General features: G+C 46.6%; 1 protein-coding gene across 2 annotated transcripts in view; it reads right to left on the bottom strand.

Annotated features, from left to right (window-relative positions):
* GCN1 (GCN1 activator of EIF2AK4) overlaps positions 1 to 25,554 on the bottom strand; it is a 73,728-nt gene that overhangs the window by 37,447 nt on the left and 10,727 nt on the right. Inside the window, exons 5-27 of one of the 2 annotated variants that reach the window (XM_053588239.1) lie at positions 25,098 to 25,210; positions 22,220 to 22,314; positions 21,993 to 22,127; positions 21,086 to 21,154; positions 20,848 to 20,956; positions 19,070 to 19,144; positions 18,706 to 18,834; positions 16,401 to 16,451; positions 15,939 to 16,037; positions 15,553 to 15,726; positions 11,744 to 11,896; positions 10,349 to 10,441; positions 8,327 to 8,402; positions 8,015 to 8,174; positions 7,082 to 7,271; positions 6,874 to 6,998; positions 5,928 to 6,106; positions 5,056 to 5,149; positions 3,822 to 3,935; positions 3,507 to 3,705; positions 2,473 to 2,628; positions 1,858 to 2,039; positions 69 to 149 (exon numbers count right to left, since the gene is read on the bottom strand). In XM_053588239.1, the coding sequence (XP_053444214.1) occupies positions 69 to 149; positions 1,858 to 2,039; positions 2,473 to 2,628; positions 3,507 to 3,705; positions 3,822 to 3,935; positions 5,056 to 5,149; positions 5,928 to 6,106; positions 6,874 to 6,998; positions 7,082 to 7,271; positions 8,015 to 8,174; positions 8,327 to 8,402; positions 10,349 to 10,441; positions 11,744 to 11,896; positions 15,553 to 15,726; positions 15,939 to 16,037; positions 16,401 to 16,451; positions 18,706 to 18,834; positions 19,070 to 19,144; positions 20,848 to 20,956; positions 21,086 to 21,154; positions 21,993 to 22,127; positions 22,220 to 22,314; positions 25,098 to 25,210 (2,851 nt within the window). Of the gene's footprint in view, positions 1 to 68; positions 150 to 1,857; positions 2,040 to 2,472; positions 2,629 to 3,506; positions 3,706 to 3,821; positions 3,936 to 5,055; positions 5,150 to 5,927; positions 6,107 to 6,873; positions 6,999 to 7,081; positions 7,272 to 8,014; positions 8,199 to 8,326; positions 8,403 to 10,348; positions 10,442 to 11,743; positions 11,897 to 15,552; positions 15,727 to 15,938; positions 16,038 to 16,400; positions 16,452 to 18,705; positions 18,835 to 19,069; positions 19,145 to 20,847; positions 20,957 to 21,085; positions 21,155 to 21,992; positions 22,128 to 22,219; positions 22,315 to 25,097; positions 25,211 to 25,554 lie in introns of both variants that reach the window. The other variant, XM_053588238.1, reaches the window with a different exon arrangement.

Genomic DNA, 25,554 nt, shown 5'->3' on the forward strand with positions numbered 1-25,554 from the left:
CTCGAATGGGAACCAGGGTCATGGTCACAAAATGACTCACAGCAATAACTAGCTGAAAACCAGGTCACCTGTAAACGGGGTGAGCCTATCCCGATCACCCAAGTCAGAAGATGCAGCATGGCCACCCGAGGCAGCAACTCTGGGCCATTCTAGGAGAGAACAGCAGGTAGGTAGGTTGAGGGGAGGCTGCAGGGAAGGTCTGTAACCAAGCCTGGTGGCCAATGAAGTGGCATCCGCTCACCTACAGGGGAACACTCTGGGTCATATAACAACTCCACTATGGCAATTTCATCAGGTTTACAGCTAAGTCCACAGGCACTAACCCCAGTTAACCCTGATCCTCAGAGACTAGAAATAAATTCTGAAACTCGCCTGAAATTCAGAGACAATGAAATGTAGGTGGACCATAAACATACAAAGAGACATTCAACATTACAAGTTCATGCAGAAACACAAAATAAAATAAGACAGTCTTTCACCCGTCACTAGCAACATTAATACTCTGAGGTGGAATTAAATTTTTAGAAAAATTAATTCTTAGTGAGAGTGAAGCACAGAATATGCCACATAACCTAGCAATTCCATGTCCAATATCTATCCTAAGGAGATGCTCAGAGATGTGAAAGGGGCATATGTAGACAAGAGGGAACATGATAGTGCTATTCAAAATAGTTAAAAGTTAGAATACTTTTTTTTTTTTTTTTTTTTTTGAGACAGTCTCCAGTTGTCGCCCTGGGTAGAGTGTCGTGGCGTCACAGCTCACAGCAACCTCCAACTCTTGGGCTTAAGAGATTCTCTTGCCTCAGCCTCCCAAGTAGCTGAGACTACAGGCACCCGCTACAACACTCAGCTATTTTTTAGTTGTAGTTGTCATTGTTGTTTGACAGGCCTGGGCTGGATTCGAACCTGGCCAGCTCCAATGTAGGTAGCCGGCGCCCTAGCCACTGAGCTACAGGTGCCGGGCCAAGTTAGAATACTTTTAGAATACTTTTGAAGACTTAAAATACCCATCAAAAGGTAAAGAGTTGGCTGGGTGCGGTGGTTCACGCCTATAATCCTAGCACTCTGGAAGGCTGAGGAGGGTGGATTGCCTGAGCTTACAGGTTTGAGACCAGCCTGAGCAAGAGTGAGCCCCCCGTCTCTAAAAATAGCTAAGGGCAACGCCTGTGGCTCAGTGAGTAGGGCACTCGCCCCATATACTAAGAGTGGCAGGTTCAAACCCGGCTCCAGCCAAACGGCAAGCAGGTGCCTGTAGTCCCAGCAACTTGGGAGACAAAGGCAAGAGAATCGCCTAAGCCAAAGAGCTGGAGTTTGCTGTGAGCTCTGACACCATGGCACTTTATGAAGGGCGACAAAGTGAGACTATGTCTCTAATAATAATAATAATAATAAAATAAAAATAGCTGAGTTGTGGTGGGCACCTGTAGTCCCAGCTACTCGGGAGGTTAAGGCAAGAGAATCACTTGAGCCCAAGAGTTTGAGGTTGCTGTGAGCTATGACACCATGGCTCTCTACTAAGGGCGACAAAATAAAACTCTGTCCCCAAAAAAGAAAAAAAATGTTAAATAAAACATGGTACATACATAGCATAGATAAAATCAATAAGGTAGATCCATATGCACTGGAAGGAGACTCAGGGAATAAAGTCATATGCAAAAAGGAATATGACCCATTTTTGCCTTAAAAAACATACAACTCTCAAAAAAAAAAACCTACAGTTCTGAGGATGTGGCTGCTGTATATATAAATACACACCGTTTTTCTTCCCTGCCAGAACTGTTCATGGATCAAGAAGTGTTAACAGCCCCTGCCTCCCTGATCCTCCTCAAGCCAAGAAAGCAGAACTCCTCTGCCAACCTCATCCACACGTCCAGGCAGGATGCTGGGGGAGGCTCTCAGTTGGGCATGGACGGTGAGGATCTGAAGAATCTGGGCCATCCGCTCCTCCTCCTCCTCACTGTGGTGAGGCATCTCAGTCAGCACCATTTTCAGAAACGGGAAGACTAAGGAGAAGGCTGGTGCGGACAAGGGTGCAGCATCTACGAATAAGAAGCAGACAGGATACTGCAGGCAGGCTGGCACCCCAGAGCTGTCACCACCCCTTTCCTTCCTTAGGGCAGTTGGGAAAGTGGGAGGCCTGGAGGACCCTCTGACAACTGGAAGCACATGGGACAACAAGGACAACAGGATGGCAGCTAGTAGCCCAGGTCTAAAACCAAGCCTGCTTCTATTCCAAACAGTGCCCAGTTCTAGGATGTAAGAGTTAAAACAGAGGTGATGCCAGTGACAAGAAGTTAACCCTTAATAGGAATCATAGCCAGTCACAGAATTATCAGGTCTGATCCCCATTTTTTACATGAGGAAACCAAGGTTCCCCTGACCCAGAAGGCCCCTGGGTGATGCTGTGGTTCACACGGTTCTCCCCACGCCAGATGACACTGCCTTGTGCCATTGGCATAGCCTGGTCCTTACCTGGGTCCCCCTTGCCCACCCTGCTGGTGATGGTGTGCACGTGCAGCAGCGTCACTGCCCTCTTCACAGCCACTAACAGCTCTTCCTGACACCAGGACTTATCCAGAGCACACTCAGGCTTCAGCATGCGCAGCGTCACATGGCTTACCAGAGTGCCTGGGTTGAAAAGAAGAGACCAGCAGGGGTAACTCACACAGAGATGCAAAATCTGGCCACGGCACAAATGACAAACTCTGTGGCACAGATGTCTCTCTGCTTCTCCAAAATGTTCTCAACCTAATTTCTCACTTGATCTTTCTGACAGCACCAGACAGGCAGGGAGCTGCCCTTTTGATACTCAAGACATTTTAAGTGCACTGAGATGAGACATGAGCCACCCAAAGGTTACTCCGCCAAGCGTAAAGCTTTATCACACAGTGCTTCCACTTCCACAACAAACTCAGCCAGCCAGGTAACACTTCTTCCAGCAGGTTCTGTATATACTGACTACCTTCTCCATTCGGAACCAGTCTCAGATTTCAGTCTCACGCATGAGAACAGGCCCTTTAGACTAGGGAAGAAGTCTGCTTATGGTTGTTAAGTAACCCATAAAAGTAAGGCCATTGTAATCCTCAGCTACACTCCCAGTCTTTGTTTCTCCAGAGCTGATAGAAAGCTTAAAGGTCAGAGACCTCAATAACTACAGACACATGGCTGCTCAGAGCTCTGGGTCACACTGACAGGTCACATCACACCCAACCATTCTCACTGCCTATGAACTTCTAACTTCTTTGTTTTAGACTTGGTATAGAAAGAGCAGATGCTGACTAGGATCTGAAAATGGGTCCTCAAAGTGAAGATATAAAAGACGTTAAGACAGAAGAGAAGAGGACCACCATGTCTCTCCTAAGATCATCCAGCCTGAGGTTCCTGGGGCTACTTCCATATAGAAACAAAATCCAGCAGCTGAGGTCACTATGTGCTTCTCCACAAGGAAGCTTTCATCCCCTGCCCACCCCCTAAGCCATCCCCACAGCCAGCAAACAAGGACTAACCCAAAGGCTTGAGCCTAGGGGGCATGACACAGGCAGCCAAGGACAGGAAGGGATTCTTGATCCTGGGAGCAGCCAAGGGAGATTTCAGCAAGGGCAGGAAAGAGTCGACCAAAACAGGGATGTACTGGGTCAGGCCGGATGGGTTCTTGGCCAGGACGGTGTCCAGCAATCCCAGCGCCGCCTCCAGCTCCCCGTCCAGCTGCAAGCAGAGTTGCCCAGGAGGCAAGTCAGCAAGGCCCTGCTCTAGGACAGCAAAGAGTGGTCCAGGCCCCCAGCACTCTTCCAGCATGGAACGTGGAGGTGGCAGCCACTCACCTCCTGTAGGCGCCTCCGGATCTGTGCCTCCCTGTCCAGCTGGGCCTGCATCATCTCCTTCTGCTTACTAGTCAGCTGCACTTCCTCTTTTATGCCTTTCTTCTTCTTTATCTCCTGAAGGGGATGAGAAAACCCAGCAAGCTGACTTCTGTAAACAGCATCATGCCAGCTCTAAGTCTGGATTGGGACCTCAAACACTCCATGTGTCCCCCTAACCTCCCACAAACTCCACAGCCACCTGGTTTCCACAGAATAGAAACAGCCATAGAGAAGCCATTTTTTACTCGATTCTCTACTGACAAAAGAAGGGCCTTTTGTATGTTAGAGAAATAAAAAGTTGCTCAATGTACTCAAACCAATATTCTGGTAGCCACATGGCTTCAGAATCAAAACTTTAGTCTTTCCCCCTACCCAATCCCTCCCTACAGAAGCTCTCCCACAGGACAACGTGAAGCCTGGGAAGGCCTGTATGATAACCAAAGACAACGAGGCGGAGAATCACTCACTCACTCAGCAAATATTTACTGAGCACCTGCCTTGTGCCAGGCACTGTTCTAGATGCTAAGAATACCAGGGGGAACAAGATAAAGCCTCTGCCCTCATGGAGCCCACAATCTAGTGAGCAAAGATAGAGAATAAATAAGTAAACAAATATATAACCTTGACGATTTCAAATCATGACAACTGTTATTAAAGAAGTGAATATGATGCATAGTAAATGAGGAGAGGGATGGAGTCTACTTGGATTGGGTGGACAGATGGGGCACCTCTCTGAGAAGAGCTATGTGCACTGATATGTAAAAGACAGGTAGAACCCAACCTCGAAAAGACCAAGGAAAGAGTGAAGAACGAGACAGGAAAGAACCCTGTGTGCTCTGCTCCTGTCAGCAACAATCCTGTCCAAAGCTGGATACCACAACTGAACCAGGATCTCCTGAGGCCTCAGCGTGCCACGCACTGTGCCTGCTGTCAGGAGTAGAGATGGGTGCAAGCCTTCAAGGAGCTGAGGGGACAGACATGAAATCAAGCAACAACACTGAATGGAGGAGACAGATGTATAAACTGCTGCTGGCACTACACTGCAAAGGAAGAAATTCATTTTCCTTGAGTGGAGGTGGAGAAAGCGGACCAGGCACTGGTTGGGGTGATCACAGTGTGCCATGGGCCTCAGGTAAAGCCACTGGTCTGTGGCCACCAAGCTCAGCCACCCATTGCAATGCCTCTGGGTACTCACCTCCTTCAGCTCCAGCTCAATGATCTGCTCCTTGAAGGAATAAGCTTTATTCTCTCTCTTCATGTTGGCCTTTTTAATGCTGTCCTGCTGAGCACTGAAACACAAGAACAGGTGAACAGCCAGCTTGCAAAGCACTGCCAAGGGTAGCGTCTGTGGCTCAGTGGTTAGGGCACTAGCCCCATATACTGAGGGTGAACCCAGCCCCGGCCAAACTGCAACAAAAAAATAGCCAGGCATTGTGGCGGGCACCTGTAGTTCCAGCTACTCAGGAGGCTGAGGCAAGAGAATCGCCTAAGCCCAGGAGCTGGAGGTTGCTGTAAGCTGTGTGACACCACAGCACTCTACCGAGGGCCATAAAGTGAGACTCTGTCTCTATTAAAAAAAAACAAAGAAAGAAAAGCACTGCCAAGCCCCTCAACCTCCCACCAGACATGAACTCTCAGCTAGTTTTAAAGTACTATGTACCAGGCAGCGCCTATAGCTCAGTGGGTAAGGCACCAGCCACATACACCAAGGCTGGCGGGTTAGAACCTGGCCAGAGCCTGCTAAAACAACAATGATAACTGCAACTTCGCTTAAGCCTGAGAGTTTGAGGTTGCTGTGAGCTATGACACCACGGCACTCTACCTAGGGCGACAGCTTGAGAGTCTGTCTCAAAAAAAAAAAAAAAAAGTACTGAGCACCAGCAAAGTACCCAGATACTCGATACCCTCTGGTATCCAGGACCTAAGCACCATGGCTAGAACACAGCAGGAGCTTATCTAATAGGGGGATGGGTTGCTTCATTTGTAGGATGGGTTGCTTGTCCATCCTGTAAGCAAGAAAACTATGGCTTGAGATGGAAAGATAATAGCCTGTGAGTGGGGTCTCACCTCTGAATGATGGATTTGTCATATAGCTCCCCAGCAGGGGTCTGCATAATGGCAAATTCCTCTCGAGTCACCAGGCGCAGTGCAGGGTTCTGCACAGTGGCGGTGATGGTGCTAATGAGCTGTGGGAGGACTCGGTCGGGGGACAGGATGGAGAGGGAGCCCATGGCGTTCATGGAGGACTGCCAGACAAACACAGACATGGTCAGTATGTGCCAAGGCTGGCGTTGGCCAGGGGTTCACCACACCTGGACACCCTCAGTGTTGGCTTCCCTTCTTTCTGCCACTGCCTTGTTACTTCTAAGCACTACCCTCTGGAGTGGCCAGCTGGAGTTAGCGTCTGCTTCACTCAGTAAGCATTTACCCCTTTATCCGATAAGAGCACGCTAATTTAGGGAGACATGCTTATCCCTAAATCTCAATGTCTGTGGTTCAGGTAGACCTGCCTTCTCCCTTCCCAGAGGGAGGTAAGTGGCCCCAACCAGAAGTATGAGTACAGGGATGAACACAGGACCCAAATCAAGTCAACCAGGAGCAAAGAGATCTGATGCCCACAGACATAATGGAAAATGCAAGCTTTTCCCACTGGAGCTGCTGAGAGACCACAGGCAAACCTGGAATTCTAGCCATAATTTTGCTACTATAATCAAAAAGACTGAGAACAGAACCCATATTGAGGAAAGGAGAGATAAGAAAAACAGAGTAAGAGAAACACTACCCACAATATCCCTAGTGCAACATTGGAGCCCTATAGTCAGTCTCAGCCTCAGATGGCCATATCCCTGGACTTCGCAGGTAAATGAAGCAATACATTTTCTTTTGAGTACAACAGTCCAAGCCTATGTTTCATCACACCTTTACCTGCTTCTCTGAATCCTCCCTTCCTGCATCTTATGATAAGGGATGCCTCTAACCTGAGGCAGCCTAGCTCATGTGCCAACGGACATACCTGGTTCAAGGGACTCTGCATGGTGATCCTGGGAATGATCTGATCCAGATGCCTGGTGATAAAGGCTTCAGGATCAATTTTCATCCTGGCAAGAAGCGCTGGCCAGAGCCCAGACTGCACTGCCACTGAAAAAGAGGAGAGCTTTTTGAGGCCCTTACCCTGCCCAACATAGCCTCCCACATCTCCCACACCTACCACAGCCACAGACCTAAGGATGGGTGGTGAGAGATGATCAGCATCTCCTGGGCCAGCTGCTCGGTGTTGGTGATGTCACCCTTGAGGCCTGGCACACCAGAGATGACACACAGAGCCTCCTGCAGAACTCGTGGAGGCACATAGGCCTTGCCTGCCTCAGTCACCTCCCCAGCATCAGTCACCAGAGACTCTGAAGGCAGCACCTGCATGGAGACAACATATGAGCCCCCACTGCTCACAGCCCTGTGCAGGCTTGGAACACAGCAGCCAATGACACCAGGGACATAGCAGCTTCGTGCTTGTGATGTTCTCTGGGGTCCCTGCTGGAGTAGAGAAGAATGCCCAGCTGTGAGATGCACCTGGAAGGAGGAAGCACCAGTAACTTTGGACCTAAAAAGCCTACATGGGAAAAGGCAGCAATGGAAACGGGCCCAGAACACCTGGCCCACGACTGCAAGTCTGTCACTGGCTCATATTCCTCAAGCAGTTAAACATGCCACAAAGAACACTGAAATAAGAGCCAGGTCTTTGGGTGTCTTCCACCGTCCACCCACAGGCTACAAGACCCTATACAAATCATTTCAGCTCCTGGAACACTGCCCAATTCACATAAAATACAGGTAATGAGCCCTATCATCCTTCGAAAGGGATTGTGAAAAATCAAAAGGAAGAATGGGTATATAAAGCTTTAAAAATTACAAAGTGCTTTAAAAACAAAGTGTTATTTAATTATATAGGGATGAAGAGGTAGAGCTACATGTCAAAAGGTAGAGAAAGTCAAAAAGTCTCTGAAAAGGAGAAGGAACCACATGAAAGATGTTACTAGAGCTGGAGGGCAAGGCAGAAGATTCTGGCATCACCACGTGTAAGTGAGAGAACAGCCTGGGAATACACCAGCTAAAATCCCATGGCATAAACAGGGTCAACTAAGGCCAGATGCTCTCACCTTATGAGAACTGAGGACAGTCTTCAGCTCCTCCAGGAGCCCATATGCCAGCTTAAAGCCCCCAGGAGAGGACAGCAGCTTCCGAACAGTCTGCTGAGCCTGTTTGCGGACATGCCAGGTACGGCTCAGGAGCACAGCCACCAGAGCCCGATGATACTGCCTGCAAGCACAGGGAGAGATGACCCTGGGGAAAAGCCAAGAACAGGGCTCTTCACAGCCAATCCTCCCACCTCCCACACACCCTATTTCTTAGGTTCTCGAATGGGTTCACCTCATTTGGTCCAGGGGAAAAAGTGAGCAAGCCTTACTTACTGGACTTTGTTGCCAGTGAGTCTATGCGGGTGGTCAAGAAAAAGCCTCTCTGTCAGATGCAACACAGTACACAGGGCTGGGAGGGGAGAGAAATAATATAAGGGCTTTTTTATGTTTTTTGGAGACAGAATCTCACTCTATTGCCCAGGCTAGAGTGCCATGGTTATCAGCCTAGCTCACAGCAACCTCAAACTACTGGGTTCAAGTGATCCTCCTTTGTCAGCTTCCTGAACAGTTAGGACGACAGATACCTGCCACAACATCCAGCTAAATTTTCTACTTTTTAGTAGAAGTCTTTTGGTCAGGCTGGTCTCAAACTCCTGAGCTCAAGTGATCCTCCAGCCCTAGCCTCCAGAGCACTGGGATTACAGGCATGAGCCACCATGCCTGGCCTGTGTAAGTACCTTCCCTCTCCCAAGATGGAGTATTACTCTGTTGCCCTGGGCAGAGTGCTGTGGCATCATAGCTCTTTGCCACAGCAAACTCTTAGGCTCAAGAGATCCTCTTGCCTCAGTTTTTCTTTCTTTCTTTTCTTTTCTTTTTTTTTTTTTTTTTTTGAGACAGAGCCTCAAGCTGTCACCCTGGGTAGAGTACCGTGACATCACAGCTCACAGCAACCTCCAACTCTTGGCCTTAAGCAATTCTCTTGCCTTAGCCTCCCAAGTAGCTGGGACTACAGGCGCCTGCCACAATGCCCAGCTATTTCCTGGTTATAGTTGTCATTGTTGTTTTTGGCAGGCCTGGGCTGGATTCAAACCCAGCAGCTCCAGCTCCAGTGTATGTGGCTGGCGCCCTAGCTGCTTGAGCTACAGACGCCGAGCCAATTTTTCTATTTTTTTAATAGAGACAGGGTCTTACTCTTGATCAGGCTAGTCTTGAACTCCTGAGCTCAAGCAATCCACCCGCCTCAGCCTCTCAGAGTACTAGGATTACAGGCGTGAGCCATCGTGTCTGGTGTATGTAAGTGCTTTTAAAAAAGGTAAGTGTACACATGCACACAAACCCCTCCCAAAAGAGCTAGTATGAACTGGAAAATTAACATCAAAATGTAAATCTTATAGTGGCTCACACCTGTAATCCCAACACTCTAGGAGATCAAGGCAGGAGATGGCTTAAGGTCAGAAGTTCATAGCAGCCTGAGGAAAAGTAAGTCTTTGCCTCTACTAAAAATGAAGAAAATTATTTCTTTGGTGGTGACATATGCCTATAATAGTCTCAGCTACTTAAGAGGCTGAGGGGATCGTTTGAGCCCAGGCATTTGAGGTTGCAGTGAGCTATGACAATGACACTGTATTCTATTCTAGCCCACGCAACTGAGCAAGACCTGTCTCAAAAAACAAAAACAAAAAAACCCAAAGATATAGAAACTGATAAAATTGGTTATCTATAGCCAGAGGAAATGTGTGGCCAGAGATCAATGCAGGTATATAATTTTCAGTGTAGACCCTCTTGTATCTTTTATTTTTGAATTACATGAATATATTTCCTACTCAAAAGCTAACTAAAAACTTTTTTAAAAGCACAAAGTTACTAACGGTTGTAACTCATTAATGGGATGTTGTGATTTATGAGTCAAAAACTCTTCAAATCACCAATTAGTGGCAGACACCCCAAAGGCAACCTAGAATTTTAAATATACACTTAAAATTCAACCGTTCCTTTTCTGCCAGGATAGAAACCAGTAGTTTTTGTGTCTCCTGGTGGGGGAGTAGAGCCTGCCACACTCCAGCAGAGCTTCTCAGCTGCCTCTTAACACAAGAAAACCTCTGAGACAGCACCAATTACCCAATCAGCTATAATTACAGCTAATATCACAGCTCTGTCTCCACAAATCTCCCAAGTCTCATTTCCTACACTCCCCACAGGAATGAATTCATTCCCATGACAGCTGAGCTGTTGGCCATGGCACTTTGGTCCAGTTTTTGCAGAACTTACTGGTCAGTTAGGGAAGAGTCCTCCCTGAAGGCCTAATAGGGAGACTTGGCCCCAATCTCAGGTTCAACTGAGGGGGTAGTAACTCACCATCCTCAGAAGCCATGAGCAGGAACTTCTCAGAAGTGAAAATCTGCTTCTTCTCATCCACAATCAGCTGCCAGAAACTGTTCAGTTTGGTCTCTACATGAAACAAAAGGTCACCCTATAACACAGCTCACCATGTGCCCCAGGCTGACCTCCTTCACCCTGAAGCTGCTGGGGTGGGCTTTGCTGACAGCCCCTCCTCTGAAGCAGATAGACATGCTCCCCTAGCGGGGGCAGGTCATTTCTAGGCTCACTGCTCTGCTGTTTTGAGAACTAACCTTAATCCTTCTGGTGTCACTTTATATGAAAACCTATGGGGCGGCGCCTGTGGCTCAGCGGGTAGGGCGCCGGTCCCATATGCCGGAGATGGCGGGTTCAAACCCAGCTCCGGCCAAAAAAAAAAAAAGAAAACCTATGGTGGTTCCCTGCTGCCTACAGGAGCCTTGGTGAATTGCTCTTCATCTGGAATTCCCACCTCTCCCAGGTGCCATGTTGGAGTACTTGAGATTTATATACTGTGGATTTCCCTGCCATTCCCTGACTAGGGCTATTTAGACTCACACTGGGCGATTCCCTTCAGGATAGGGAAATCTTTCAGGTCTTTAGGGCCCCGGCTTCCCCTTCGTGAAGGCTCTCCTGATCCCCATCCCCCCAAACTAGAAGCAATCTCTCCTTCAAAACTGCCCTAATGCCACGTTTTACCTTAAACTATGGATTTATTTTTGCATTTCTCAATTCTTTTTACGGAGTAAGTGCCTTGAAATTTGGTGAAGCAAGGTCATACGCATCCCACCAGCCAGCCCAGTGCCTTGGCATTTACACAGTAGAGACAAAACAGCATATGAAAAGAGCTGGACTCCCTATCTAACCACAGGAATAAGTTCAGGTATGTCTGAGTACAGAAACTGGGAGATGGAATATATAACATATATATATCATTTGGCATGTATACCATGTGACTTAATGTGTTTGATCTTGCACTATCTCTGCACACAAAACTGGCAATACTGTTTAGGAAGGGGAACTCAGCAGTAGGAAGACATGTCTATGGGGAAGCTTTCTATGTTGTATTCTTTTGAATTTTGTACTGTACGATCATATAACCAACTGAAACAGAAAGTCCTGAAGCTAAATGCAAGTCAGTCTGGACATCATCTACAAACCCACATCCCAGAATACTGGAGCAACAGCATAAAGGAGGACAGTGACAAAGCCCCCTGACTTTCTTCCCACTGCCTGGTACAACCCTGAGATATTATCTGTGCAGAAGACAAGCACCCCTGTGGCTGACCCATTGTAGTAAGGGCCAAACTGATCCTAAACATCAAGGTCACTCCTTCTAAGGACTCTGTAAAAGGCCCTTGTCTGCTACCATCTTGGACATCTCTGGATTCTTACCAGCCTGTGAGTCAGCCACTGAAAGCTTTGAGAGCAACAAGGCTGCAGCAACCCCTTCAGTGACTGTGGGAACCTGAGTACTTTGGGAGGCTGCCTTCTCCACTGTCTGGATGAGCAAGGGCAGTAAGTCCAGGGCCTGCAACAGTGTGTCACCTGTGGAGAGAAGACAAACACCTTACAGGGCATCTTGATCCTTGAGGGTGAAATACTTGAGGGATACTTACAGCCCAAATGTGAACTAGATGAATAAAATCCTTCAGTTAATTTGAGAAATATTTCAAAGAAATGAAATTAGAATCTGGACCTTAAATCAAACTGTACAACCACAAAAGCAGAGGTAGAAGGATCCTTACTAATCCAATAATCTAACTATTCATTTGATGGATAAGTGAACAGAGAGATTAAGTGAGCTGTCCAAGGTTACATAGCGGGTTAAGGCAGAGCCAAGCCTATTAATTCCTATTTGATATCCTTCCCCTATACAAGACAACCTCTGGACACAAATACCAAAACCAATTTGCTGACGCTATGAACTAAACCCATTAAAAAAAAAAAAAAAAAACTGAAACCAGTTAAAACTATAGCTACATCTATGTTTTTGTAACTACTAAATGGGTACACAGTGGGTACCAGTTTCACAATGAAACTAATATTTCGGGGCGGTGCCTGTGGCTCAAAGGAGTAGGGCGCCGGCCCCATATGTTGGAGGTGGCGGGTTCAAACCCAGCCCTGGCCAAAAACTGCAAAAAAAAAAAAAAGAAAGAAACTAGTATTTCGGACAGCACCTGTGGGTAGGACGCCAGCCCCATATACTGTAGGTGGCAGGTTCAAACCCGGCCCCAGCCAAACTGCAACAAAAAATAGCCAGGCATTGTGGCAGGCACCTGTAGTCCTAGTATTCGGGAGGTTGAGACAAGAGAATAGCCTAAGCCAAGGAGTTGGAGGTTGCTGTGAGCTGTGACGCCACAGCACTCTACCGAGGATGATAAAGTGAGACTGTCTCTACCAAAAAAAAAAAAAAAAGAAACTAATATTTCACATAATGTTACAGCTTTGAATCTAAGAAATGTTTATTCTAAAGGGTTTATTCTAGGCTTGGCACCTGTAGCTCAGTGGCCAGGGTGCCAGCCACATTTGGAACTGGGGGGTTCAAATCTAGCCCGGGCCTACCAAACAACAATGACAACTACAACCAAAAAATAGCCGGGCATTGTGGCCGGTGCCTGTAGTCCCAGCTACTTGGGAGGCTGAGGCAAGAGAATCGCTTAAGCCTAAGAGTTGGGGATTGATGTGAGCTATGATGCCATGGCACTCTACCCAGGGCCACACAGTGAAACGGTCTCAAAAAAATAAAAATAAAAATATATTAATAATAAATTAATAAAGGTTTATTCTAAAGGGGCAGGAGCTCATGCCTATGATCCCAGTACTTTGGGAGGCCAAACAGTGAGGCTCATTTGAGGCGAGGAGTTCAAGAATAGTCTGAAAAAAATAGATATTGCCTCTAAAAAATTGAAAAAAGTTAACTAGACATGGTGGTGCACACCTATAGTCCTGGCTACTCAGGAAGCTGAGGGAGAAGGATCACTTGAGCTCAGGAGTTTGAGGCTACAGTGAGCCATGATGATACCACTGCACTCCAGCCTGGAAGACAGTGTGAGACTCTGTCTCTAAAAAAATAAATAAATATAGGCAGGGCATGGTGGCTCATGCCTGTAATCCTAGCACCCAGGGAGGCCAAGGCAAAAGAATCACTTGAGCATAGGAGTTTGAGATGAGCCTGCACAAGACCAAGACCCAATCTTTACTAAAAATAGAAAAATCAGGGTGGCGCCTGTAGCTCAGTGAGTAGGGTGCCAGACCCATATATCAAGGGTGGCGGGTTCAAAACCCAGCCCCAGCCAAACTGCAACAAAAAAAAAAAAAAAAAAAAAATAGCCGGGCACTGTGGTGGGTGCCTGTAGTCCCAGCTACTCAGGAAGCTAAGGCAAGAGAATCACCTAAGCCCAAGAGCTGGAGGTTGCTGTGAGCTGTGACACCATAGCACTCTACCAAAGGTGACAAAGTAAAACTCTGCCTCTAACAAAAAAAAATAATAATAATAAATAGCCAGGAATTGTGGCAGGTGCCTGTAGTCCCAGGTACTCGGGAGGCTAAGGCAAGAAAATTGCCTAAGCCCAAGAGCTGGAGGCTGCTGTGAGCTGGGACGCTACTGCACTCTACTGAGGGCGACAAACTGAAACTCTGTCTCCAAAAAAAAAAAAAAAAAAAAAGAAAAAGAAAAATCATCAGGGTGTGGTAGTACACAACTGTAGTCCTAGCTACTGGGAAGGCTAGGAGTTTGACGTTGCTGTGAGCCATGATGACGCTATGGTACCCTACCCACAGTAACAAAGTGAGACTCTGTCTCAAAAAAATAAGTTTAAACCTTTTTTAAAAGAAATAAAAGCCCGTCTCCAAAGTGGAAGTCAGTACTAGAGGTTTTTTTTTTTTTTGTTTGTTTTTTTGTAGAGACAGAGTCTCAGTGTACCGCCCTTGGGTAGAGTGCCTTGAGTACTAGAGGTTTTTAGCTTAGAGATAAAGCTCCTATATAGATTTGTTTTGTTGGGGTTTTTTTTGGTTTTTTTGAGACAGACTCTCACTTGGTCGCCTTTGGTAGAGTGCCGTGTGTCATAGCTCACAGTAGCCTCAAATTCCTGGGCTCAAGCAATTCTCTTGTCTCAGCCTCCTGAGTAGCTAGGACCACAGGTGCCCAACACAACACCTGGCTATTTTTAGAGACAGGGTCTCACTCTTGCTCAGACTGGTCTTGAATCATGAGCTCAGGCAATCCTGCCTCAGCTTCCCAGAGTGCTAGGATTATAGATGTGAGGCACTGTGCCCAGCCTATTTGTTTTTTGAGACAGAGTCTATGGCAGTGATTTTTAACCAGTGTGCCATAGCACACTGGTGTGCCATGAAATAATCTTAGGCATGCCAAAAAAAAATTTTTAAAGATCATTAATTAAACCATTTTTGAAAGAAGTTCAAAGCACAGTAAGTATATTCTTTCTGTTAACTTTTTTTGATCAACATAATTTAAGTGTGACATGGTAGTTTAACTAAAGATTCAAGTGTACCGTGAGATAAAAAAGGTTGAAAAACACTGGTAGATGTTGTCAGCCTAGTTGACAAAAACCTCAAACTCCTAGTTCAAGCGATCCTCCTGCCTCAGCCTCCAGAGTAGCTACAGGTACCAGCCTTCTATTTTTAGTAGTGAAATTGTCTCACTCTTGCTAAGGCTGGTCTCAAACTCCTGAGCTCAAGGGATCTTCCTGCCTTGGCCTTCCAGAGTGCTAGGAGTACACGTCTGAGCCACCACACCCAGCCATGCTCCTATATAGATTTGAAAATCTCTTCTATTTCTGCTTGGGAAGGAGGTAGATGCTTATTTCCAAAAGACAATATTTTTAGCACTGAAGTGAGGACAGACTCCACAGTGAAGTTTACATGAAATTAGACCTTTTAAATCAGCTTTATCAGAATTTTCTCCATGATTTCAAATACTGTAGTGACAGGTTCTGTTTCTGGGTCCTCTCTGAATAAAGTTTTGCAGTTTCAAAGTCTTACAAGGAGGAAAAGCCAGAATTTGTTATAAAGAACTCCTGAGATTTGATCCCAGGCTTTGCCTTATGTTCCCACTTATTTCAGGAAGAAATAAATTCATGCAAAATAAACCAAAAAGAAAAGCCTGGAGTGTTGTTAATGCCCCCAAAGACTTGGTCACCTTTGTGGGGAGGCCTGGACAATGGCCTACGGTGACATCTTACCCCGAAAGGAAGCCAACATGCACTGCAGGTAGGCGTGCCTCACTGCAGAGGTGGAGGTTTTAAGGCTGAAAGCTTTCTTGAACCACTCGGTGAGCTTCTTGGGCATTTCAGTAGTGAACCGGTTACACCAGAGAGCCAGGATAGAGACAGCATGTACCAAGGTTCCCTCATGAACTAGGGCAAAAAGCACAGTCCAGTTAATCTGATATCTTATAACTGTGTCGAATCACTGCAAACAGTGCAAGAAACCAAGCCAGAGTATGGGAGGAAGCAGCAATATTTCAGACACTTCCCAGCCATGCTCTCTGAGGGAGATGTGCCTTCAGAAGGGCTTTATGGTCAAGAATGGGTTCAGATGGCATGCTCACCATGCTGCACAGATTTACCTTCTTGCTGGAGGAATGGAATGAACAGCTCAGACACAATCCCATTCAGGACTTGACTAGAAGGCCCAGACACCACATGGTGACTGACACTCCCAATCCCTGAAAGACAGAGTCCCTGTTTAGCCCCTCATCAGCACGAAACCACAAATAGTCAAGTCTTCTTGCATCTGCCATCTCTGGGTTCCTGGTCAGACCTCTTCTGGGTTCCCCCAAAACCACACCTCTCCTTTGGCCTTCCCTCAGTTCTCCCTCCACATGGCCTGTCTTTTATAGAAGCCCGGCCTCCCACTAAACTTGAATAAGTCCCTCTTGCCAAGCAAGTAGGCAGCAGAGTCCCCAGGAGGCAGGCTAAAAAGCCTAAGATTATCTGAAGTAAAGATCCAAAGGACTTGCCTTATCTAAGAATTATCTTAAACCTCATCTATAAGACCACACCTCTACCACATATGGAGAAATCCATACCTGAGAGGACACTGATCTTCTGGGCTACAATAGTTAGTTTTCCCTCCGAGCCTGAGAGAAGGGACAGGAAAGATTCAAATTCACATCTGCCACATTTCCCAAGGGGCGAATAATGTAGTCGTAAGACACCACACTGAGCTTTCTGATTCCAAAAACAAACTGTCTACTGTGAAGCTAGGTTTAAAATAACATTTACTAGCCTTTTGTTTTCAAACTAAAGAAGTCATGTTCAAACAGAAAATTTGAGAAACAGGAAAAATATAAAGAAAAACATTTTTCCCAGCTACTCGGGAGGCTGAGGCAAGAGAATCGCTTAAGCCCAGGAGTTGGAGGTTGCTGTGAGCTGTGTGAGGCCACGGCACTCTACTGAGGGCCATAAAGTGAGACTCTGTTTCTACAAAAAAACAAAAACAAAAAAAAAAAAAAAAGAAAAACATTTTTAAAAGCACCCATAGGGCTTGGCACCTTGTAGCTCAGCAGCTAGGGCACTAGCCACATATACCAGAGATGGCGGGTTCGAATCCAGCCTGGGCCTGCCAAACAACAACTACAACCAAAAAAATAGCCGGGCATTGTGGTGGACGCCTGTAGTCCCACCTACTTGGGAGGCAAAGGCAAGAGAATTGCTTCAGCCCAAGAGTTTGAGGTTGCTGTGAGCTGTGATGGCACTGCACTCTACTAAGGGTGACAGAGACTCTGTCTCAAAAAAAAAAAAAAAAAAAAAAAGCACCCCTAGGTGGCTGGACATAGTGCCTCATGCCTGTAAATCCTAGCATTCTGGGAGGCCAAGATGGGTGGATTGCTTGAGTTCATGAGTTCGAGACAAGCCTGAGCAAAAGCGAGACCCTATCTCTACTAAAAAAAAAAAAAAAAAAGAAAAAATAGAAAAACTGAAGCAAAAGGACCGCTTGAGCCTGAGTTGGAGGTTGCTGTGAGCTATGATGCCACAGCACTCTACCCAGGGTGTCATCTTGAAAGTCTGTCTCAAAAAAAAAAAGCACCCACAGGCTGGGTTCAGTGGCTCATCTTTATTCCTGGCACTCTGGGAAGCTTAGGCAGGTGAACTGCTTGAACTGAGGAGTTCGAGACCAGCCTAAATAAAAGCAAGAACCCCATCTCTACTAAAAATAGAAAAAGCTACCTGGCATGGTGGCACACACCTGTAGTCCCAGCTACTTCAGAGGCTGAGGCAAAAGGATCTCTTGAGCCTAAGAGTCTGAGGTTATGAGCAATGATGACACCATGGCACTCTAGCATGGGCAACAGAGTACGATTGTCTCCAAAAAAAGCACCCATGATGTTTCCACTACTTGAAGACATTATTAAACTAGGTGTGGCAGTACAAGTCTGTAGTCCAGCGGTTCTCAACCTGTGGGTCATGACCCACAGGAACTGTATTAAAGGCTCGTGGCATTAGGAAGGTTGAGAACCACTGCTGTAGTCCCAGCTACTCAGGAGCATCGCTTGAGTGCAGGAGTTCAGTGTAGACAGGACAACATAGCAAACCCCTATCTCTATAAAAAAAATCAAAAAATAAGGCTGGGCACAGCGGCTCATACCTGTAACCCTAGCACTCTGGGAGGTCAAGGTGGGAGGATCGCTTGAACTCACGAGTTAAAGACCAGCCTGAGCGAGAATGAAACCCTATCTCTAAAAAAGCTGGGCATTGGGATGGGCTCCTATAATCCTAGCTACTTGGGAGGCTAAGGCAAGAAGATTCCTTGAGCCCAAGAGTTTGAGGTTGCTGTGGGCTATGACGCCACAGCACTCTACCAAGGGCAATAAAGTGAGACTCTGTCTCCAAAAAGAAAATAAGTCATTTTTAGTTCATGACTTGCCTAAGCGACAGTGAGACCCCGACTCATGAAAAAAATGGAAAAACCCAGCCGGGCGCCACGGCAAGCACCTATAATCCCAGCGGCTTCTGTAGGCTGAGGCAGAGGGATGCCCACAGCCCGAGTCTGAGGTTGCGGGGAGCTACCACTCCCACTGCCCTCTGCTCAGGGGCACAGGGTGGGACCCTGTCTCAACAACAACAAAAAAAAGTAAAGAAATAAAAATAAGCAACAAAATAAAAAAAGCCAAAAAAAGAAAATAAGTAATTTTTATGAAAGATATTAACATTCTGATGTATTTTAGTTTTTCCTGCAATGTATACAATGACAGTTCACATCATACATTCACATTCCAGAGTAGGCATCCTCCTGGTTTTGCCACAGCAGACATAAAATATCAAGTCCCTGCCAGATCCCAGAGTCCAGGGACCACACTTCAGCCATACCCATGGCCAAGAAAGGTTGCTCACCTCCAAGGATGGCAAACAAGTGCTTGGTTAGAGCTTCCATGGCCGAAGAGTCACTGCACTGGCGGGCCAAGTTCCGCAGTGCCAGCACAGCTTCGTCCATCAGGCGGGGACTGTTGGATTTCAGCTGACCTGGACACACAGAGTTGCTCAGAGGCTGCTGACAACTAAGCATCCAGACTTTCATCCTTGCCAGTTCTATGTTCCCAACTTTCCAATGCTACTTAACATGTTCTCATTATAAATGATCTCAGGAAAGAACCTGCCACTGCAGTTCTAATCTGAGCTACCCCCTGCTCCCTTTACTCCAGTAACTGAGACAAGTACAACCAAAATCCAAGGTGCATCTAGAGGCTAGAACACTTACCAGCCAGTCCTTTCACGATGTCCAGGGCATATTGGCTGAGATCAAGAGTCACTGATGCCAGCAGACTTGAAATAGCTAAGGGGGACAGAAAGCAATGATCACTCCACTCAGGGATACATTCAGAGAATACTTTTCCCCTACTTCCCAAAAATACTACCAGGCTTACTATCTGCCACATGGAACCATGACCACCCTGTATCTCAGAGCCACATCCCTAAGCTCTGCTGAAAAGCTATATATTGACCATCCCAATTAGCAAAAAAATCTCATTCAATATTCCACCAACACACTTTATCAAGATAAGAAGGGACAGGAAAGGTGCAGTGGTTCACACCTGTAATCCTAGTACTTTGAGTGGCCGGGGTGAGAGCACTGCTTGACCCTGGGAGTTTGAGATCAACCTGAGTGAGACCCCATCTAAAAATAAAAAGATTAGCCAGGTATGGTGTGTTTTTTTTGTTTGTTTTTTGAGACAGTCTCATTTTGTCACCCTCAGTAGAGTGCCATGGCGTCATAGCTCACAGCAACCTCAAACTCTCAGGCTTGAGCGATTCTCTTGCTTCAGCCTCCCAAGTAGCTGGGACCACAGGTGCTACCACAACACCCTGGCTATTTTTAGAGACAAGGTCTTACTCTCATTCAGGCTGCTCTTAAACTCCTAAGCTCAAGCAATCCACCCTCCTCAGCTTCCCAGAGTACTAGGATTTCAGGCGTGAGCCACTGCATCCATGGTCCCAACTACTTGGGAAACTGAGGCAGGAGGATCACTTGAGCCTGGGAGCAGTAAACCATGACAACACTACTGCATTCTAACCTGGGCAACAGAGTAAGACCTTGTCTCTCAAAAACAAACCACAAAAAAGTACAGATACTCGACAGTCACACCCTATGGTTTCAAGTGCTACCACTACATTCACTAAGTCCTGTGTATAAAAGAGCATCTTGACCTGAATGATCTCCAGAACATTCCTTTCTTTTTGCAGTTTTTTTGGCCGGGGCTGGGTTTGAACCCACCACCTCTGGTATATGGGGCTGGTACCCTATTCCTTTGAGCCACAGGCGCCATCTCCCTTCCCTTTTTTTTTTTTTGAGATAGAGTCTCACTAGCCTGGGCTAGAAGTTAGAGGGTAATAGCTTCAGCCTAGCTCACAGCAATCTCAAACTCCTGGGCTCCAGCTATCTTCCAACCTTGGCCTCCCAGAGTGCTAGAATTGTAAGTGTGAGCCACCTCACCTGGCCTCTAGAACATTCTTGAACCCCTAAAATTATAGCAGTATTCTAAGTGGATATCCTTTTGTGCATGGTGTGGCTTCCTCTTTTTTTTTTTTTTTTTGAGACAGAGTCTCATTTTATCACCCTCGGTAGAGTGCCATGGCATCACATAGCTCACAGCAACCTCCAACTCCTGGGCTTAGGCGATTGTTTTGCCTCAGTCTCCCGAGTAGCTGGGACTACAGGTGCCCGCCACAACGCCCAGCTATTTTTTTGTTGCAGTTAGGCCGGGGCCGGGTTCAAACCCATAACCCTGGGTATATGGGACCAGCGCCCTACCCACTGAGCCACAGGCACCACCTTCATGCATTCTTCTAGCAAGAGGGCCCATGAATTTCAATATCTTCTCGAAAGGATCTTTAACCCTCTCCTAAGGTCCCAGCAAGATAAGCAGATATATCCTTACCACACACCCACACATTCACACTTTCTAATACCAAGTATTAGGAATAGACCTTATCAGGCAACTCGTGTCCCTCCCATCCTCTTGTCTGACAGCAACCTACTTTCAATAACATTCTCTGGACTCCGCAGTAAAGACTTTTGTATGGTGGGCAGTATGAGATCCTTAAATTCCGAGTGGGACATGTATCGGAGCAGAGGGGCACAGCTATCCTACAAAAAGAAAGGAGTCAGGCACTCAGCCCTCATGGAAACAGATCAAGAAGAAAGGACAGTTCAGAATCCCAGAATTTAAAATGGGATTTAGTTTGTCCAGGTAAATAAGGGCCACTTCTCACTCACCAATAAGTACTTCTGAGGTTTTACTTTGCTCATCAGGATGTTCTTCATATAAAAATCCAGCAGGGCACTCTAGTGAACACAAAGATCCAATTACATCCTGACATTTTACAGTGCACTGGCCTAAGAGCTACCTATTATGGGAGTGCTTCTAGAAAATATACAAACCAATATCCACATTTCACAGTATTAAACAGAGGTCCCACTAATCATGCCATACTCTTTATGAATCTTCCCTGATTTTCCATGGCCCCTGGCATAAATAGCAAAGTCCCTGACATGGTGGCTTATAAGGTCTACATGCCACCCAGCCAACTACACCTCACCCTCGCTAACCTACTCATGCCATCAGAGCCCACTCACCTCTCCTCTATTCCTGTCCACAGGATGTGTTCTCCAAAAATGCTCCGCCTCACCTCTCGACCTTCCTTACTCCTCTTCACCCTCAAAGTTCCTTCATTAGAGAGATATGTTCCCTGATCCACGGTCTCAGTCAGGTTCTTCTGTTGCACTCACCACATTATAACTAACTAGATGACTGTCTTGTGGTAGGTGTCTTCTCAGACTCAGTTCCACAGGGCAGGTCATCACTCCCTAGCTTACTGGAGCATGCCCAAATACCTAGCACAGCGCTCAGAACATGGTAGCTGCTCAACTGGGGTGAATAAATGACTGCATGAGCAAGCAAACTATCACCCCAATAACTAAGCCAGGATTCACCCTAAGCCTGAACTGGAAGGGAAATATCCCAACTCTGTCATACCTCATGGAAAAAGGCAAGAATCTTGTGTGAGAAAACCAAGTTTCAGATGAGATTAGCCACTGGGGCCACCAGGGCAAAGCAGATACCTAATCCTTTCCAGCAAGCCTCTAGGGTGGAAAGCACATGGCCACCCACACTGGCACTTGCCTTGTGCCGAATGACTACGTCCATCTCCTTGTGGCTCGTGCAGAACTGCACTAGCAGCCCCAGCATGCCGGCATAGTTCTGGTTGGGTTCTAGGCTGAGAATGGCTGACAAGTACTGCTCCACCAGCCCTGGGTTCTGAAGAGGAAAGTGTCAAGCAGGTGGATCAGATGAAGTTGAAGGATACTGTAGGAAAAAATCACATCCACCAGCCCCATGCATCCTGTCACCTCTTTCCACAGCTTCGTGAGTTTCTTCACAGCACCATCCACAGCATGCTTGTGGGAGCCACCCAGCACCTCCAGTAGGAGCAGACACTGCACCTCTACCTGCCAGGACCAGGAAAGCTCAGGTCAGGATGGAACATGGAAGCAGAGGTCCCAAGGCCTATACAACCTGTCCAAGACCTCTCTGACCCTCCAGATCTGGATTTCATTTCCACTCGGCCTCTGCCACTCAACTCCAGCCAGAATTTATTTCCTCCACACCACTCCACTTAATCCTGTCCTTTAATGACACTGTTCACACAAATGTTCATTTAACAAATATTTGGGGTGGCGCCTGTGGCTCAGTGGGTAGGGCACCAGCCCCATATATTAAGGGTGGCGGGTTCAAACCCAGCCCCGGCCAAACCACAACAAAAAAATAACCGGGCATTGTGGCAGACGCCTGTAGTCCCAGCTACTCAGGAGGCTGAGGCAAGAGAATCGCCTAAGCCCAGGAGTTGGAGGTTGCTGTGAGCTGAGACGCCATACCACTCTACCAAGGGCAATAAAGTGAGACTCTGTCTCTACAAAAAACAAACAAATATTTGCTGAACACCTACTATGACTCAGACAATGAAGCCACAGGGGAATAAGACAGACACATTCCCTGCTTTCATGCATCTAACAGTCCAATGGGAAAAAAATAAACATACAAATGAATTCTATATATAATTTTTTTTCTAAGAGACCAGAGTCTCACTTTGTCACCCTCAGTAGAGTGCTGTGGTATCACAGCTCATAGCAACCTCCAACTCCTCAGCTTAGGCAATTCTCTTTCAGCCTCCCAGGTAATTGGGACTACAGGCATCCGCCACAATGCCCGGCTATTTTTTTGTTCCAGTTTGGCCAGGCCAGGTTTGAACCTGCCACCCTCAGTATATGGGGCTGGCGCTCTACTCACTGAGCCACAGGCACCGCCCTATAATTTCAATGAGGTAAGTGCTATGCTGGAAAAGAACCAGGGTCCAGTTCCATCTACTTCTTATCTATCTGCCTTGACTTGTCCTTCATTAAACCCACAAATATTTACTAAACACTGACTAAATGGCAGGCACTATCACCAGGCACTATCACCACAGATACAGAAATGAAGCTCAAAATGCATGGGGCACACTGTCCAACCCAGACAGAAGCACATAATAGGTGCTCAACTACAAACAGTCCAGCGACTTTACATGCCACAAATCCCCAAAGTCTTTGGTGAGCAGTGTGAACTGTTACCCTGAGAAGAAAGATATGCTTGTGAAGGCAAGGCTGCTGAACTCCATTTACATGTGTATAAAATGGCACATGTACAAGGTTATTCACTGTGGCATTGTTTGTAACAATAAAAAATTATAAACGACATAAATGGCCACCAACAGAAGACAAGGTATACATAGTATGGTACATCCAAAAGATTAGTAAATATGCATAAAGAATGAGAACCTCTTCATTTACTACTGTGGAACATATTCCCAGACTGGTTGAAGAAATAAAAAAGGCAGAAGAAGAAAATGTGTATAGTACACTGTCATTACATGTTAAAAAAAAAAAACCATCTGATCAGCTGGGCATAGTGGCTCACACCTGTAGTCCTAGCACTTTGGGAGGCCAAGGTGGAAGGATCATTTGAGCTCAAGAATTTGAGACCAGCTTGAGCAAGAGACCCTGTCCCTATAAAAAATTTTCAAAATTAGCTGGGTGGGGTGGCAGGCATCTATAGTTCCAGCTACTCAGGAGACTGAGGCAGGAGGATCACTTGAGCCCAAAAGTTTGCGGTTAGTGAGTTATGATGATGACACTGCACTTTAGCCAGGGTGATAGAACAAGATTGTCTGTTTTTTGTTTTTTTGAGACAGAGTCTCACTTTGTGGCCCTAGGTAGAGTGCCATGGCATCATAGCTCATAGCAACCTCAAACTCTTAGGCTCAGGTGATTCTCTTGCCTCCTCCTAAGTAGCTAGGACTACAGGTGCCCACCACAATGCCTGGGTATTTTTAGAGATGGGGTCTTGCTCTTGCTCAGGCTGGTCTCGAACTCATGAGCCCAGGCAATCCACCCACCTCGGACTCCCAGAGTGCTAGGATTACAGGCACAAACCACCGCACCCAGCCTAAGATTCTGTCTTAAAAATAAATAAATAAAATAAACAAGGCCAGGCGTGATGGCTCATACATGTAATCCTAGCATTCTAGGAGACCAAGGCGGGTGGATTGCCTGAGCTTACAAGTTCGAGACCATCCTGGGCAAGTGTGAGACTCTGTCTCTAAAAAACAGCTAGGCATTGTGGTGAATGCTTGTAGTCCCAGCACCTCAGGAAGCTGAGGCAAGAAGATTGCTTGAGCCCGAGAGTTTGAGGTTGCTATGAGCTATGACACCGTGGCACTCTACTGAGGGCAACAAAGTGAGACTCTGTCTCAAAAAAAAAAAAAAACAGTTGAACATGATTATGCTACATTCATACCCCAAACACCAAAGTCACATTCCTGGGCACAGTTCAGAGTTCTAGTCACCTAACTCCTAGAAGAGCACTTGGGAGTTAAGATACTTGCTAACTTTTTGGAAGCTGAGGTGGGCAGATTATTTGAGCTCACGAGTTCGAGACCAGCCTGAGCTAGAGTGATAGTCCATCTCTAAAAATAGCCAGGCATTGTGGCAAGTACCTGTAGTCCCAGCTACTCAGGAGGCTGAGTAAAGAGAATCACCTGAGCCCAAAAATTAGAGGTTCCTGTGGGCTGTGATGCCACAGCACTCTATCAGGAGGCAACGAAGTGAGACTCTGTCTCAAAAAAAAAAAAAAAAGGGATACTCACTAACTGGGCAGAAAGCTGACCTTGGCTACTCCAGAGACAAAGGAAACCTACCAGTTTGTTCCAGGTGTCCCCTTGCCGCTTGGCTCTTGAAGGAAAGACAATGCGCACCAGAAGGCAGGTCCAGGTCAGGGCCAGCAAAGCAGCTGAGCCACTGCTCTTACTGCAAAGAGGAGGGCAGAGCAGAGGAGGAGGTAAGGCCAGAGCAGCTATCTCCATATTGAGGACAAATGTTTATCCTAAGGCCCTGCCTAATAATGTAGGACCCTCCCTTGACCTACTAGGGCAGAACTTGAAACTAATTTCCCACAAATCTTCTGTGATAAACTGAGGACAAGGAGTCTGGGCCTTATTAGCCAAACTCTCATCTCTTGGTATTAATAATAAAACAAATAGATGGTTTCCCCCATTCAGGGCCAGGTGGGTAAATGGTTCCCCTCAAAACAGCCTTGCTCCCACTAGCTTCTCAGAACTGCTGCAGAGGAAAGTGGTATTCTCCACTAAGTT

This window comes from Nycticebus coucang, chromosome 4 (genome assembly GCF_027406575.1).
Source record: "Nycticebus coucang isolate mNycCou1 chromosome 4, mNycCou1.pri, whole genome shotgun sequence".
Taxonomy (NCBI): Eukaryota; Metazoa; Chordata; class Mammalia; order Primates; family Lorisidae; genus Nycticebus; species Nycticebus coucang.